The sequence below is a fragment of the Cervus elaphus genome, chromosome 23 (genome assembly GCF_910594005.1).
Source record: "Cervus elaphus chromosome 23, mCerEla1.1, whole genome shotgun sequence".
NCBI classification, from domain to species: domain Eukaryota; kingdom Metazoa; phylum Chordata; class Mammalia; order Artiodactyla; family Cervidae; genus Cervus; species Cervus elaphus.
Genome location: NC_057837.1, coordinates 50,420,008 through 50,433,842, shown reverse-complemented (window position 1 = coordinate 50,433,842; position 13,835 = coordinate 50,420,008). Strand labels below are relative to the sequence as shown.

Here is a 13,835-nt window from a genome sequence, read left to right as displayed (position 1 = left end):
CCGACCAGGCTCCTCTGTCTGTGGATTTCTCCAGGCAAGAATACTAGAGTGGGTAACCATTCCCTTCTCCAGGGGATCTTCCTGACCAAGGAATCAAACCTGGGTCTCTTGAATTGCAAAGTGGATTCTTACTGTCTGAGCCACCAGGGAAGCCTAATTAATATAATATGGATTTTAATTAAAGTGATTAATATAATATGGATATAAAATGCTATGGACTGCAATGTGAGAAATACTGAAAATTCAACCCTTTGATCTCTAGTTTAGGAAACTGACCAGAAGGATTATAACTTACCAAGGTCCAGTCGACTATTAGTGGCAGAGATGGAGATAATTGACAAAGTTTGAATAACAAAATAAATCAAATTTTAATGGCAAGAAATTAAAAAAAGTTTGTTTAGTGAAAATTCTACTCAGAATACTCCTCATCAGTTTAAACAGCATCTGTAGACTTCAGGAATTTATTACATCAAAAAATTATGTGTTAGTATGCTGTATGTGTTAGAACATTGAAGTGGTGTAGTTTTCCACATTGCAATTCTAAAGGACCTTTGCGAAGCAAGAGAGCTAAAGTGGCTCATCAAGATCACCTAAGAGTAGAGAGTCCACGTACCACAGCTACCAGGCCAGGGCTCCCGATCCCACGTGCCACAGCTGCTGGGCCAGTGCTCTTGAGCCCACGTGCCAAAACTAGAGAGAAGTCCAAGCTCTGCAACGAAAGATCCCATGTGCTGCAACTAAGACCATAATCAAATAAATAAATAGATATTTTTTTTTTAAAAAAGATCACCCAAAAGTAAGAAGAATTCACATAGAGGAGCTAGGAATCAACAGGTATGACAAAGTCATTAGGCCAAAACCAGTGTGTTGAAGCTGCTGTTCCTCCAAGGTGCTCTTTAACATCTGTGGACACTGAACCCATGGAAGTAGTCAGATATGCCTTTGTGCATGAATTATCCCTATTCTGATTAGGGAGCTGAGTGTACTTCAGTATATAGAGAGAGCCAACAGCTGGCTATCCGGTATCCACCAAGTAATCTCTCAGAAGCAAGGGAAATGAGCAATCTAATCTTATTTTTCTTGAGATAGCACTGGGCCTATATATAGGCAGAGTGCACAGTTTATGGGATATGCTTTAGAAAACTTTAAAATCCTCAATGGAAAGACAGAAGGGAGAGGGCATCACCCAAAGCAACTTTATGAGGATATAGCTTGAGTAATGTATATTGATGATAATATGGTATAACAGATAAATAAAGTGGCATTAAATCACCTAATGGGAAAGCAAATTATTATCCAGAGAACAAAAGTGGAAACTGAAGATAAAAGTAGAGAATCAACCAGAGGACTTCGAGTGTAGGGTGATTATATGCTCCTGTTTGTCCACAACATTCCCAGTTTTATATTTATTCTCCCAGGATAATACTCATTCTTCTAGTGTTCATGCTCCAATTACTCTCAAATTCTCCCAATTTGGATTATAAATTACATGGACCACTTTAATGAAACAGTATGACTTAAGCTTGTGGTCTGCCTTGACAGATCACAGATTGTCTTGTACTGTTCAAAATTCTGTGTACTTAAACAGATGAGGTATTGTTTTGGAAAGTGCAGTGTTCCTGGAGAGGAAAGACAGATGAAAGAAAGAAAGAAAGGCTAGAACTCAGAAAGCGGCCTTTAATATGTAAATAGTCCTTTAAAAACAAAGAAAACTAATCAAGTAAGCAAATATCTTCGGTTGCTTGTGCCCAAGATCAAAATATAGAGTCACTTGTACATGAAATTTTATAGGCTATTGTTGAATAAGAGTATTTTGTTCTGCAATAACATAAGAGTAAAAAGTTTCTAATTGAAATTATTTCTGACATTGCAATGTGCTTTGAAAAAGGGTTTTACAGAGAGGACATCAACATCTAATTCTTCCCTCTGCTACTTCCAGATCAGAATTTACAGTACTGGGAAAGGATCAGAGGGAGAAGAAATCTTTCCTGCATGCTCTAACTTGTCTGGCCTCCCCAGTGTCTCTGTGCATGTATGACAATCCATCATTCCTGTCTACTGACTAGTTTTTCCTGCAGAAGGTCATTGCCTATAACTCTCTCCAACAGTTCTTCATCAGATCTTATTCTGGTGAGAGCTGGAGCCAGAGAGAATACAGTTGAGCACTTGCCTCTGGCTCCCATTCTAGCCCTGGGAAGGCTAGACTCCAGGATGAAGGAGACGGGAATCCAGCCATGAATATCTGTTCCAGTCAGATTTCTTGCCAGGCTGGGATCTGGTCCTTATTGGAACACCTGAGTTCCTGCTCTTCTATCTTTCATCTCTATGGTTTGGTGGTTTAGACATTTCCACTGTCAGGTATGTCCTCTTATCCAAGATAGCTGGACCTGAAAACCTACAGAACAGTGATCATAGGAGATTTTGATCTGCAGTTGTTATATAAAATTCAGAAATACAGTATGTTTCCAAATAGATTCTTCCAAGTATGGCTCTTTTATCCTCATGTCCTAGGATTATCCAGATAACTCATATACATAGGGAACACTTCTACAGAGACAAAGACCACATGTTGGGTTTTGAATAAAACACACTGATAAGCAAAGTTAAAAAGACAATATTGTACATTGACATAATTTATACTGTATCTATTAAATGTGTTCTATTTATGTTTATTAGCTACTGGGTATTGATTCATCACTTGACTTTTTGCTACCGCATAGTCTCTTATTTCCAGTTATGACGTTCTTTTTTTTTTTTTTGGGTAAGAGGCTCTGGAAAATTTTTTAAAAATACAGATTCTAAAGTTCTGATTTGTGGAAAATCTGGATTACAAGGAGACTAGCCCATTCTGGGCTGTATGACAGGCACAATTTTTATGTTTTTATGTCTCAACATCGAGGACCTATTTGAAGCTGTCTTACTCAAAAGTGTTTTCCAGCATCTCTGTCCAACACCTGCCCAGGTGACTAATAAAGCAGTAAAAACAGATGAAGGCTGTGATTCTTTTAGCTGTCTTTCACACAATACATGCCTCAGGTATCTGTCTGGTATTTAATGTAAAAAGAAAACCTGCAACCATCATAACCATTGATATATGCCACCAATGTTGTGAGCTACTAACACATTTGCCTGCTATGTCAAGGCATCTGAAAGTTTAAAGCTTGGCAAAGTAATGTTTTTCTTTTTCTTCTTCTATAATCCCAGGGTAAACATTGAGCAGACAGCATTTATGGTCTGAGCATTAAAGAAAAGAAAAGTCTGAATTTGAAAAGCCTGCTAGTACCCTTTGGGGATTTTGGAAAGTGTCCTTTGGCTGGAAGCTCAGTGGAGAAGCTGCCGTTCTGTAGATGGGACAAGAGGCAAGCCGCATGGCCTCATTCATAACTTCACAGCTACTGCAAATATCAGCTGATGAATATTTATGTTATCCCTGGCTTAGACCCGAAAGACAAATAGGGGAAAAAAAAGAAAGTTAGGAAAAGGTCGTCTGAACTCTGTGGGATTTTTTACCAGCACTTTCCATGCACGAACAGTAGCCCTGAATGAAGTCATTCTGTTCAGGGCCCGGCGCAGGAAAACAGAGGCTGTTCATTAGCGCCTCGCCCTTTGTTTGAACCTTGTACATTCATGGGGTCCTGAAAGGGAAACCCTTTTCCTTAAATCAAACACACAGGTTATAGAGCTACTTTATTATTGTGTTTTTTCTTTTTTGGTAAATTATTGCAAATTGCTCCTCATTGTATAGTAACTTCAGTGGTTCAAAGAGAGAGCAGGTCAGAGAAGCAGAGTTTCTAGACACAAAAAAGGACAGTCCAGGGCAAATTAATATTTTATTCAGTTATGGTTTCAGAAAAAATATCTGTAGGTATATACAAATGATAGAATTACATATCCTAGCAGAGAAAATTATTTTCTTAAAATGTACTAAAGATGTTAGTTTTGTTTCAGAAAAAAATGCCCCTTGGGATGCACTAAATAATAGCTAATCAAATCTTGATCACTTGGGGTTGATTATTTAAATTCTATCTCTTTTAACTGTTTGTTTGCCGCACCCCCCCGTTCCCTGCCCCAAGAGCCACCTTTATACTCTGCTGCCATTTCTGCCATCTTTACCACCTCCAAGTTTACCAAAGTTATGGAAACAAGAAAAGGAAATTCACCAATATGAGAGAATTTTCCCACCTGCCTATAACTGGGCTTCCCTCATAGCTCAGTTGGTAAAGGATCTGTCTGCAATGCAGGAGACCTGGGTTCGATTCCTGGGTTGGGAAGATCCCCTGGAGAAGGAAATGGCAACCCACTCCAGTATTCTTGCCTGGAGAATCCCATGGATGGACGAGCCTGGTGGGCTATCGTCTGTGGGGTCACAAGAGTTAGACATGACTTAGCGACTAAACCACCACCACCATATTTTAGTTCAGGATAAGCTTAAACATTTGGCTAAAATGAAATTTGTGACTGCCATATGAATTCAATGGCAGACATGTCCTGTGATTTTCTCACACTCCTGGAAAGAAGCAGGGGTTCACAGTATTTCACTGAGATGAGAATGGGGTGCAAATGATTTAATAAGGAAGTGCTTCCAGGAGACATGGGAAAGTGAAAGGAGAGACCGGATACAGAAGGGAAGATGCGAGGTATGGGAAACTCCAGCCTCAGTCAGTTCCTGCAAGGTGCTCTGGAACACAATTGTACCTGAATGTTTGTCCCAACTGAAGACAAAGGAATTGGGCTTTCATCAGTTCAATCACTCAGTCATGTCTGACTCTTTGCAACCCCATGGACTGCAGCACACCAGGCTTCCCTGTCCTTCACCATCTCCTGGAGTTTGCTCAAAGTCATGTCCATTGAGTTGGTGATGCCATCCAACCATCTCATCCCATTTCCCCTTATTCTCCTGCCATCAATATTTCCCAGCATCAGGGTCTTTTCCAAAGAATCAGTTCTTCACATCAGGCGGCCAAAGTATTGGAGTTTCAGCTTTAGCATCATATTTTTGGGCTTTCATATTACTGCACTAATCAGATATGACTAAGGACTGCTCACTTGTGGTGATGAGGGTACTTTGGGTAGTCAACTTTCTCAGTTTACCTGGGACTGTCTTGCTTTTAGTGCTGAAAATCCCACATTTGGGGACATCATTCAGTCTTCAACAAACTGGGCTGGTTGGTCAACCTTGGAAGATGCAAATTCCCAGGTACTTCTGGCTCTCTGGGCAGCAAAGTTGGTTCCAATAGCCCAAGGTCAACCTTCTAAAGGAAATCACTGGTTCAGACCACACACAGCCTGTGGATGAGCATAGAGACATGGTGTAAGGAATTCAAAGTCCTCTGGATGGAGCTCAGACATATACCCTACAGCAGTCAGTTCCTACCATCAGTTCTCCAAGGAACAACTAGGTACTGGCAGAGATAATTTTAGATGTGAGATTGAGGACTAGAGTAAGATATTTATTTCATCCCTCCACATATAACTCTTAGTTGTAGTCAGAATTCCAGGCTGTGGCATGTAGATTCAGCATTATTCAAGAGTTACAAGTAGATTTTATGAAGAAAGTAGTAACACTTGAATGAAATCAGGTACCAGCCCATGAGTTAGACATTAACAGAGAGAATTTGAACAAACTCTCTATAGATACCATTATACTCTGTCAGGCTGACTCTTTCAGCATACTGTTTCTCATGATGTTGTGACATCTAATTCTGAAAGTACATTGTATGTATAAGGTGAAGACAGAGTGCATATTCTCCAGCACTGCCCAAGACTGATGGAATCCTGTATTTCTTTTGATTTAACCTCTAAGAGTTAATAGTAACTGCCTAAAAGTAATGGTTAATAATATGCAAAATTTACCTTTTTTTCCTTTCTTGAGTTAAAAAATAAAAGTAAGACTTTTTTTCTTGTGTTCCTCCCTTGGTTTATAAAAACAAAAATAGTGGGTGAGAAATCGGTCAATTTACTAGCTTGAGTAGGTATGTTTAGTAATTGGTGTGTGCTTTTAACTCAGTGTGTTGGTGACAAGGGCCTCAAGTTTCACACTTGGTTCTTTGCTTGTCTTTCTCAGCTTTTCAAGGCCCTTATAAAGCAAGCCCACCCAGAGGGTTTATTATAGGAGTGCTTCCTTTTGCCTGCAGCAATACCATATCCACATGAAAGCGTGAAAGCCAGCCCACCTTGTGTCACTGCTTAGGAGAAACATGGATTCAAATAGTTTCCAGAGAAATAGCTGAAAAGTATATGGCAGAATATTATAAAAATATGTGAAGAAGAGAAATCTTTATACCATTGCTTAGTTCATTGAGAAAATCATCAAGATGTTGGCTTCTTGGTAATTATTAAGTCTTCCTAAATTGATATGTACACACTACCATATTTAAAATAAATAACCAACAAGGAGCTACTGTATAGCACAGGGAACTCTGCTCAGTATTCTGTAGTAACCTAAATGGAAAATAATTTGAAAAAGAATATATATATATAAAACTGAATCACTTTGTTGTACACCAGAAACAAACACAACATTGTTAATCAACTATGCACCAATATAAAATTTAAAAAATGTCACAGGTTGCTATTTGGGCTTAAATTTTAATGATCACAGACCCCTTCAAAATCAGTACCTTTGCTAAATTACCACCACAATTAAACATCAGAATGGAGACAGAATGAGACCTAAAATAAAAAGGAGGGAAAGAATTAAAAAAACATGCTATCCAGGCAAAAACTAAGGGCATTTTCCTCTTGAATTATTTATTATGAATATTTTGGAAGGGCAAAGACTGATGATTGAGTATGGACAAATTCACTAAAATCGAGAACCATAAAACTATGATCAAGCTTTTGAAGCTATAGAGAAGTGAATTTATGGCATTGCTAAAAGAATAATATTTATTGAAACTCTATACCAAAAAAATAGTACAGATCAAAAATATGGCTAGGTTTGTGACATGTTAGCCCTCATTTTTTCTATTGGTTTTGAGGTTTGAGGGAGAGCTTACCTAAGCATTTAAGCTATTGGTTAAGTAATTTTATGTGTACCTGCAGACTTTTATACTATTGATTTGACCAATTACTCAAGTGCATAACACAAATGAAGATTCTTGGACATGGCATATAGTGGAGCCTAGATAAAGATTTGTTGGATGAGTGGTTGTTTTTTCTATGAATGATGAGCTTCTATACAAAGAAATACCAAGATTAAACATGCAAGACATTTGTGTTGAAGGAAATGCGTAAAAAGTAAGAGATTACTATCTATTTCTAAAATGAAATCTATTAGAAAGCAGTCTAGTTAGACTCTAACTCCAAGTGCACAGACTTTCAAAACTAGAAGAGGTAAGGCAGACTAATGCATTTTGCTTTTTTACACAATTTGACAATAGTCTGTGAAAATTTGGATAAGCCACCTTAATGACCCTAAAGAGCTGACTGATCAGAAAATACCCTAATGCTGGGAAAGATTGAAGGCAGGAGGAGAAGGGGATGACACAGGATAAGATTGGTTGGATGGCATCACTAAGTCAAATGACATAAGTTTGAGCAAGCTCCAGGAGATGGTGAAGGACAAGGAAGCCTGACGTGCTGCTGTCCAAGGGGTGGCAAAGATTTGGACAAGACTGAGCGACTGAAAAACAACATTAATGACAAAATGTTTTCCCTAAATAAAGACAAATTAATAATAGTATTTGGGGGTAGCATCTTCTCTAGATTAGTTTTGTTCTCTCTGTTTCCACTTAGCATCAACTGGGTTACTTTCATTGCTGTTGCTGTTGTTCAGTCACTAAATCATGTCCAAGTCTTTGTGACCCCATGAACTGCAGCACGCCGGGCATCTCTGTCCTTCAGTATCTCCCAGAGTTTGCTCAAACTCATGTCCATTGAGACAGTGATGCCATTCAACCATCTCATCCTCTGTCGCCCCTTTCTCCCCTTGCCCTTCATTTTCCCCAGCATCAGGATCTTTTCCAACGACTTGGCTTTTCACATCAGGTGGCCAAAAGATTGCAGCTTCAGCATCAGCATCAATCCTACCAATGGATATTCAAGGTTGATTTCTTTTAGGAAGGACTGGTTTGATCTCTTTGCTGTCCAAGGGACTTTCAGGAGTCTTCTCCAGCCCCACAGTTCGAAAGTGTCAGTTCTTCAGTGTCAGCCTTCCTTATGGTCCAACTCTCACATCCATACATAACTACTGGAAAAACCATAGCTTTGATTGTATGAATCTTTCTAGGCAAAGTGATGTCTTCAGTTTTTAAAACACTGTCTAGGTTTGACATAGCTATTCTTCAAGGAGCAAGTGTCTTTTAATTTTGTGGCTGCAGTCACTGTCTGCAATGATTTTGGAACCAAAGAGTATGAAATATGGCACTGTTTCCAGATTTCTCCCATCTATTTGCCATGAAGTGATAGGACCCAAAGCCATGATCTTAGCTTTTTGAATGATGAGTTGTAAGCCAGCTTTTTCACTCTACTCTTCCACCTTCATCATGAGGCTCTTTAGTTTCTGTTCATTTTCTGCTATTAAAGTGGTATCATCTGCATATCTGAGGTTGTTGCTATTTCTCCCTGCAGTCTTGATTCCAGCTTGTGATTCATCGAGTCTGACATTTTGCATGATGTGATCTGCATACAAGTTAAATAAGCAGGGTGACAATATACAGCCTTGACATACTTCTTTCCCAATTTCGAACCAGTCCGTTGTTCCATGTATGGTTCTAAGTGTTGCTTCTTGACATGCATACAGGTTTCTCAGGAGGCAGGTAAGGTGGTCTGGTATTCCCATCTTTTTAAGACTATTCCACAGTTTGTTGTGATCCACACAGTAAAAGGCCTTAGCACAGTCAATGAAGTGGATTTTTTTTTGGAATTCTCTTGCTTTTAACATGATCCAGCATATGTTGGCAATTTGATCTCTGGTTTCTCTGCCTTTTGTAAATCCAGCTTGTACATCTGTAATTTCTCAGTTCACATACTGTTGAAGCCTAACATGAAGGATTTTGAACATAATCTTGTGAAATGAGTGTAATTTTGTGGTAATTTGAACATTCTTTGGCATTGCTTTTCTTTGGGATTACAATGAAAAACTGACCTTTTCCATTCTTGTGGCCACTACTGAGTTTTCCAACTTTGCTGGCATAATGAGTGCAGCACTTTAATGGCATGATCTTTTAAGATTTTAAATAGCTCACCTGGAATTCCATCACCCCCACTAGCTTTGCTTGTCGTAATGCTTCCTAAAGCCCACTTGACTTCACACTCCAGGATGTCTGGGTATTCTTGCCACCTCTTCTTAAACTCTTCTGCTTCTTTAGCTCCTTGCTATTTTTGTCCTTTATTGTGCCTATCTTTGTATGAAATGTTCCCTTGGTAACTCCAGTTTTCTTAAAGAGATCTCTAGTATTTCCCATTTTATTATTTTCCTCTGTTTCTTTACATTGGTCACTTAAGAAGGCTTTCCTATCTCTCCTTGCTATCCTCTGGAACTCTTCATTCAGTTGGGTGTATCCTTCCTTTTCTTCTTTGCCTTTCACTTCTCTTCTTTTCTCCTATTTTAAGGCCCGCTCAGACAACCGCTTTATCTTTTTGCATTTCTTTTTCTTGGGGATGGTTTTGGTCATCGCCTCCTGTACAATGTTACAAAGCTCTGTCCATAGTTCCTCAGGCACTCTGTCTACCAGATAGAATCCCTTGAATCCATTCATAACCTCCACAGTATAATCATAAGGGATTTGATTTAGGTCATAATTGAAAGGCCTAGTGTTTTTTCCTACCTACTTTCTTCAATTTGAGCCTGATTTTGCAATAAGGATCTGATGATCTGAGCCACAGTCAGCTCCAGGTCTTGTTTTGCTGACTGTATAGAGCTTATCCATCTTCAACTGCAAAGAATATAATCCATCTGATTTCAATACTGACCATCTGGTGATGTTCATGTGGAGAGTCATATCTCGTGTTGTTGGAAGAGGGTGTTTGCTATGATTACTGCATTCTCTTGGCAAAACTTTGTTGTCCTTTGTCTGCTTCATTTTGAATTCCAAGGCCAAACTTCAATTAGATAGCTACAGATCAATTAAGGAGAGGTTTTTTTTGTTTTTTTACAATTTTATTGAGTCTTTATATTTTCCAGGCATATTTTTTTCATGTGGTAAAGCTTTAATTACATTATTATATAGTTATAGACTTGTAAGGTTTTAGATCTTTGCTGCTGTTGTCTTTTCTTACTGCCTATATTCCTTAATCCATCTGGTTAATAGTCATTGAATTGTTAATGTCCCTGCCCTCATACATTTTTTGTTACTAAATATACCACCTGGATTCCGATGCTTTGATGCATCTGCCTTCCTCCCCTGTACTCCTCAGATACCATGACAGGTGTGATCCTACTGTGCCATCATTTCTGACTTAATGGATTGACTTCCTCCCAAAGATGATGAGCTGTCTTAGGACAGGTCTGTTGTCTTTTTGTGGGTCACCATATCCCAAGTTTGTTTTTGGCACCATAGCTTACATAGCAGACCCATGAGAAATAATTGTTAAATAAATGAATTTTATATAGCCCCCAAATCATGTTAGTGGATGAAGGATCCAAAGAACAGTGATCAAACCACTGATGCAGTAAATGCTAGTTTGGCAAAATGGCCTTTGATGTGAGAATTTTAACATTTTTTCTCCATCCTCCTCTTCCTTTTTTGGTTAACCTTTGCTCTTGGCATCATACATCCAATACAATAAATGCTCTGCCTGTATAGGTTGCTACCTTTGAACTCTTTTCTTCTCTTTGGGACTGAGAAGTAACCTTGGTTGAAAAAACAAAAGTATAACTCTGGGAAGGCTGATATGATGTAATCTGGAGCTTGAGAAGAAAGGGACAGCATTCAGAACCATGTAGTCATTTCTTTGTATAATGTAAGCTACCAGAAAGAATTTCTGAAGATGTTTCACATGGATAAACATTCAGGTTAAAAGTTAGTCAAAGATTGCATTAAATCCCAGTATAATCCTCTCTCTGTAATACATTTTGATCATTAAGATGTAGATTATGTAACTGTTCATGTTACACTAAAAACTTACCAATTCAGATTCTTCTATTTTTAAATGCATGCTATTTTAAACAGGAGCCAAGATTAGCTTTGTTTAGCAAGGGTTTTCTTTTAAGAATAAATTGATGAATTTAAACAAATAGTGTGTGAAAGTAGAAAATACTTATAATTCAATCTTTTTCTGCAATAAGTCACATATTAGAGTAAGGTCATTTATTTTTTACATTTTTATTATGGTATCATTTACATATGGTAAAATCCATATTTATATTTTAGAGTTGAGAGTTTTGACAAATATGTACACTAGTGTAATAATCAGCTCAGTCAAGATATAAAATGGTTTCTTCACCTCTCCCAAATTCCTCTATACCCCTTCATGTTACCCTCTCTTCCTACTATAACAACCACTGATATATTTTCTGTCCCTAGAGTTTTCACTATTCCAGAATATCATTAAATGAAATAATGCAATATGTAACTCTTTGAGACTGGCTTACTTCACTTAACATGATGAATTTGAGATTCATACATGATATTAAATGAATCAGTAGTTCCATCATGGTTTCCCCTGCCCCATTCCTTGTCATGAATAATTGTGTAATATTTTTCTTCTAATATTTTAAAAAATATTTATGTGTTTTTGGGGGGCTGCACTGGGTCTTTGTTGATACATGCAGACTTTTGCTAATTGCGGTGGTTTGTGGCTACTCTGTTGTGTGCAGTCTTCTCACTGCTGTGGCTTCTCTTGTTGCAGAGCATGGATTCTAAAACATGGGCTAAATAACTGGCACATGAGTTTAGTTCCTCCATGGCATGTGGAATCTTCTTGGACCAGGAATCAAATCTGTGTCCCCTCCACTGGGATTCTTAACCACTGGACCATCAGGAAAGTCTTTTCTTCTAGTATTTTAAAAAGACTAATTTTTAGAGAAGTTTTAAGGTTCATAGCAAAATTAATAGGAAGGCACATAGATATCCCATATACCCCTTTCCCAACACAACCACAACCTCCCCAACTATCGACATCCCCACCAGATGGTACATTTGTTATAACTAGTGAACTTACATTGACACATAATCATTCAAAGTTCATAGTTTATATTATGGTTCATCATTGGTATTGGCAGTCTGTGGGCTTCAATAAATGTATAATGACATGTATCCATGTATAATGACATGTATTATGGTGTGGTATCATATAGAGTATTTTTACTGCCCTAAAAATCCTTTCAGCCTACTTATTCATCTTTCCTGCCTAATCCCTTGGCAACCACTGATCTTTTACTGTCTCCATAGCTTTTTTTTTTTTCCTTTTCCAGAATACCGTATAGTTGAAACCGTACAGTATGTAGCCTTTTCAGATTGGCTTCTTTCACTTAGTAGTATACATTAAAAGTTCTTGAATATCTTTTGGTGGCTTACTAGCTCATTTCTTTTCAGGGCTGAGTAGTATCTAGTTGCCTGGATGTACCCAGTTTATGTATTCGTCACCTACTGAACAACATTTTGGTTGCTTTCAAGTTTTGGAACTTAAGAATAAAGCTGCTATAAATTGCCAAATACAAGTTTTTGAGTGGACATGTTTTCTCAGCTTATTTGAGTAAATACCAAGGAAATGATGACTGTATCATGTGCTGAAAATGCTTATTTTCTTTTGTAAAAATCTGCCAGATATCTTTCAAAGTAGCTGTACCATTTTCTTTTCCCACCATCAATGAATGATAGTTCCCGTTGTTTTACATCTTTGTCATCATATGGTGTCATCAAGGTTCAGATTTTGGCATTCTAGTAGGTATGCAGTGGTAATATGTTGTTTTAATTTGCTTTTCTGGGGTGACATATAGAGTGGACTGTCTTTTCATATACCTTTGAGAAGGGGACAATAGAGGATGACATGGTTGGATGGCATCACCGACTTGATAGATATGAGTTTGCATAAGCTCTGGGAGTTGGTGATGGACTTCTTTGGTGATGTATTCTTTGGTAGCAGTTAAGACTCACTGTTTTTTAAATTAATTTTTTATTGAAGGATACTTGCTTTACAGAATTTTGCTGTTTTTTTTGTCAGACCTCAATGTGAATCAGTCATAGGTGTACATCCCCTCCCTTCTGAACCTCCCTCCCATCTCCCTCCCCATCCCACCCCTCTAAGGTTGATACAGAGCCCCTGTTTGTGCTTCCTGAGACACACAGCAAATTCCCATTGGTTATTTGTTTTACATATGGTAATGTAAGTTTCCATGTTACTCTGTCCATACATCTCACCCTCTCCTCCCCTCTCCCCATGTCCATAAGTCTATTCTCTATGTCTGTTTCTCCACTGTTGCTCTGTAAACACATTCTTCAGTACCATTTTTCTAGATTCCATATATATGTGTTAGACTATGATATTTATCTTTCTCTTTCTGACTCACTTCTCTCTGTATAATAGGTTCTAGATTCACCCACCTCATTAGAAATGACTCAAATGCGTTCCTTTTTATGACTGAGTAATATTGTGTTTATATACCACAACGTCCTTATCCATTCATCTGTTGATGGACATCTAGGTTGCTTCCATGTTCTAGCTATTGTAAATAGTGCTGCAATGAACGATATGTGTCTCTTTCAGTTTTGGTTTCCTCAGGGTATATGCCTAAGAGTGGGACTACTGGGTCAAATGGTGGTTTTATTCCTAGTTTTTTAAGGCCCACTTTTTAATATCGTTGTTCATAATCTTATTTATTTGGTTGTTCTTTTTCTTTGGTTGAATTCCAAGACTGTGTAGATTTTGGGTAAGAATCCTTTATCAGATAT

General features: G+C 38.0%; 1 protein-coding gene across 4 annotated transcripts in view; it reads left to right on the top strand.

Moving 5' to 3' along the window:
* Positions 1–13,835, top strand: part of HAO1 (hydroxyacid oxidase 1) — a 124,560-nt gene that overhangs the window by 68,522 nt on the left and 42,203 nt on the right. Inside the window, exon 9 of one of the 4 annotated variants that reach the window (XM_043884678.1) lies at positions 11,794–12,096. The exons of 2 other annotated variants lie outside the window; for them this stretch is intronic. In XM_043884678.1, the coding sequence (XP_043740613.1) occupies positions 11,794–11,823 (30 nt within the window). In that variant the 3' untranslated portion in view covers positions 11,824–12,096. Of the gene's footprint in view, positions 1–1,939; positions 2,953–11,793; positions 12,097–13,835 lie in introns of those variants that run through there. One more of the 4 variants, XM_043884674.1, reaches the window with a different exon arrangement.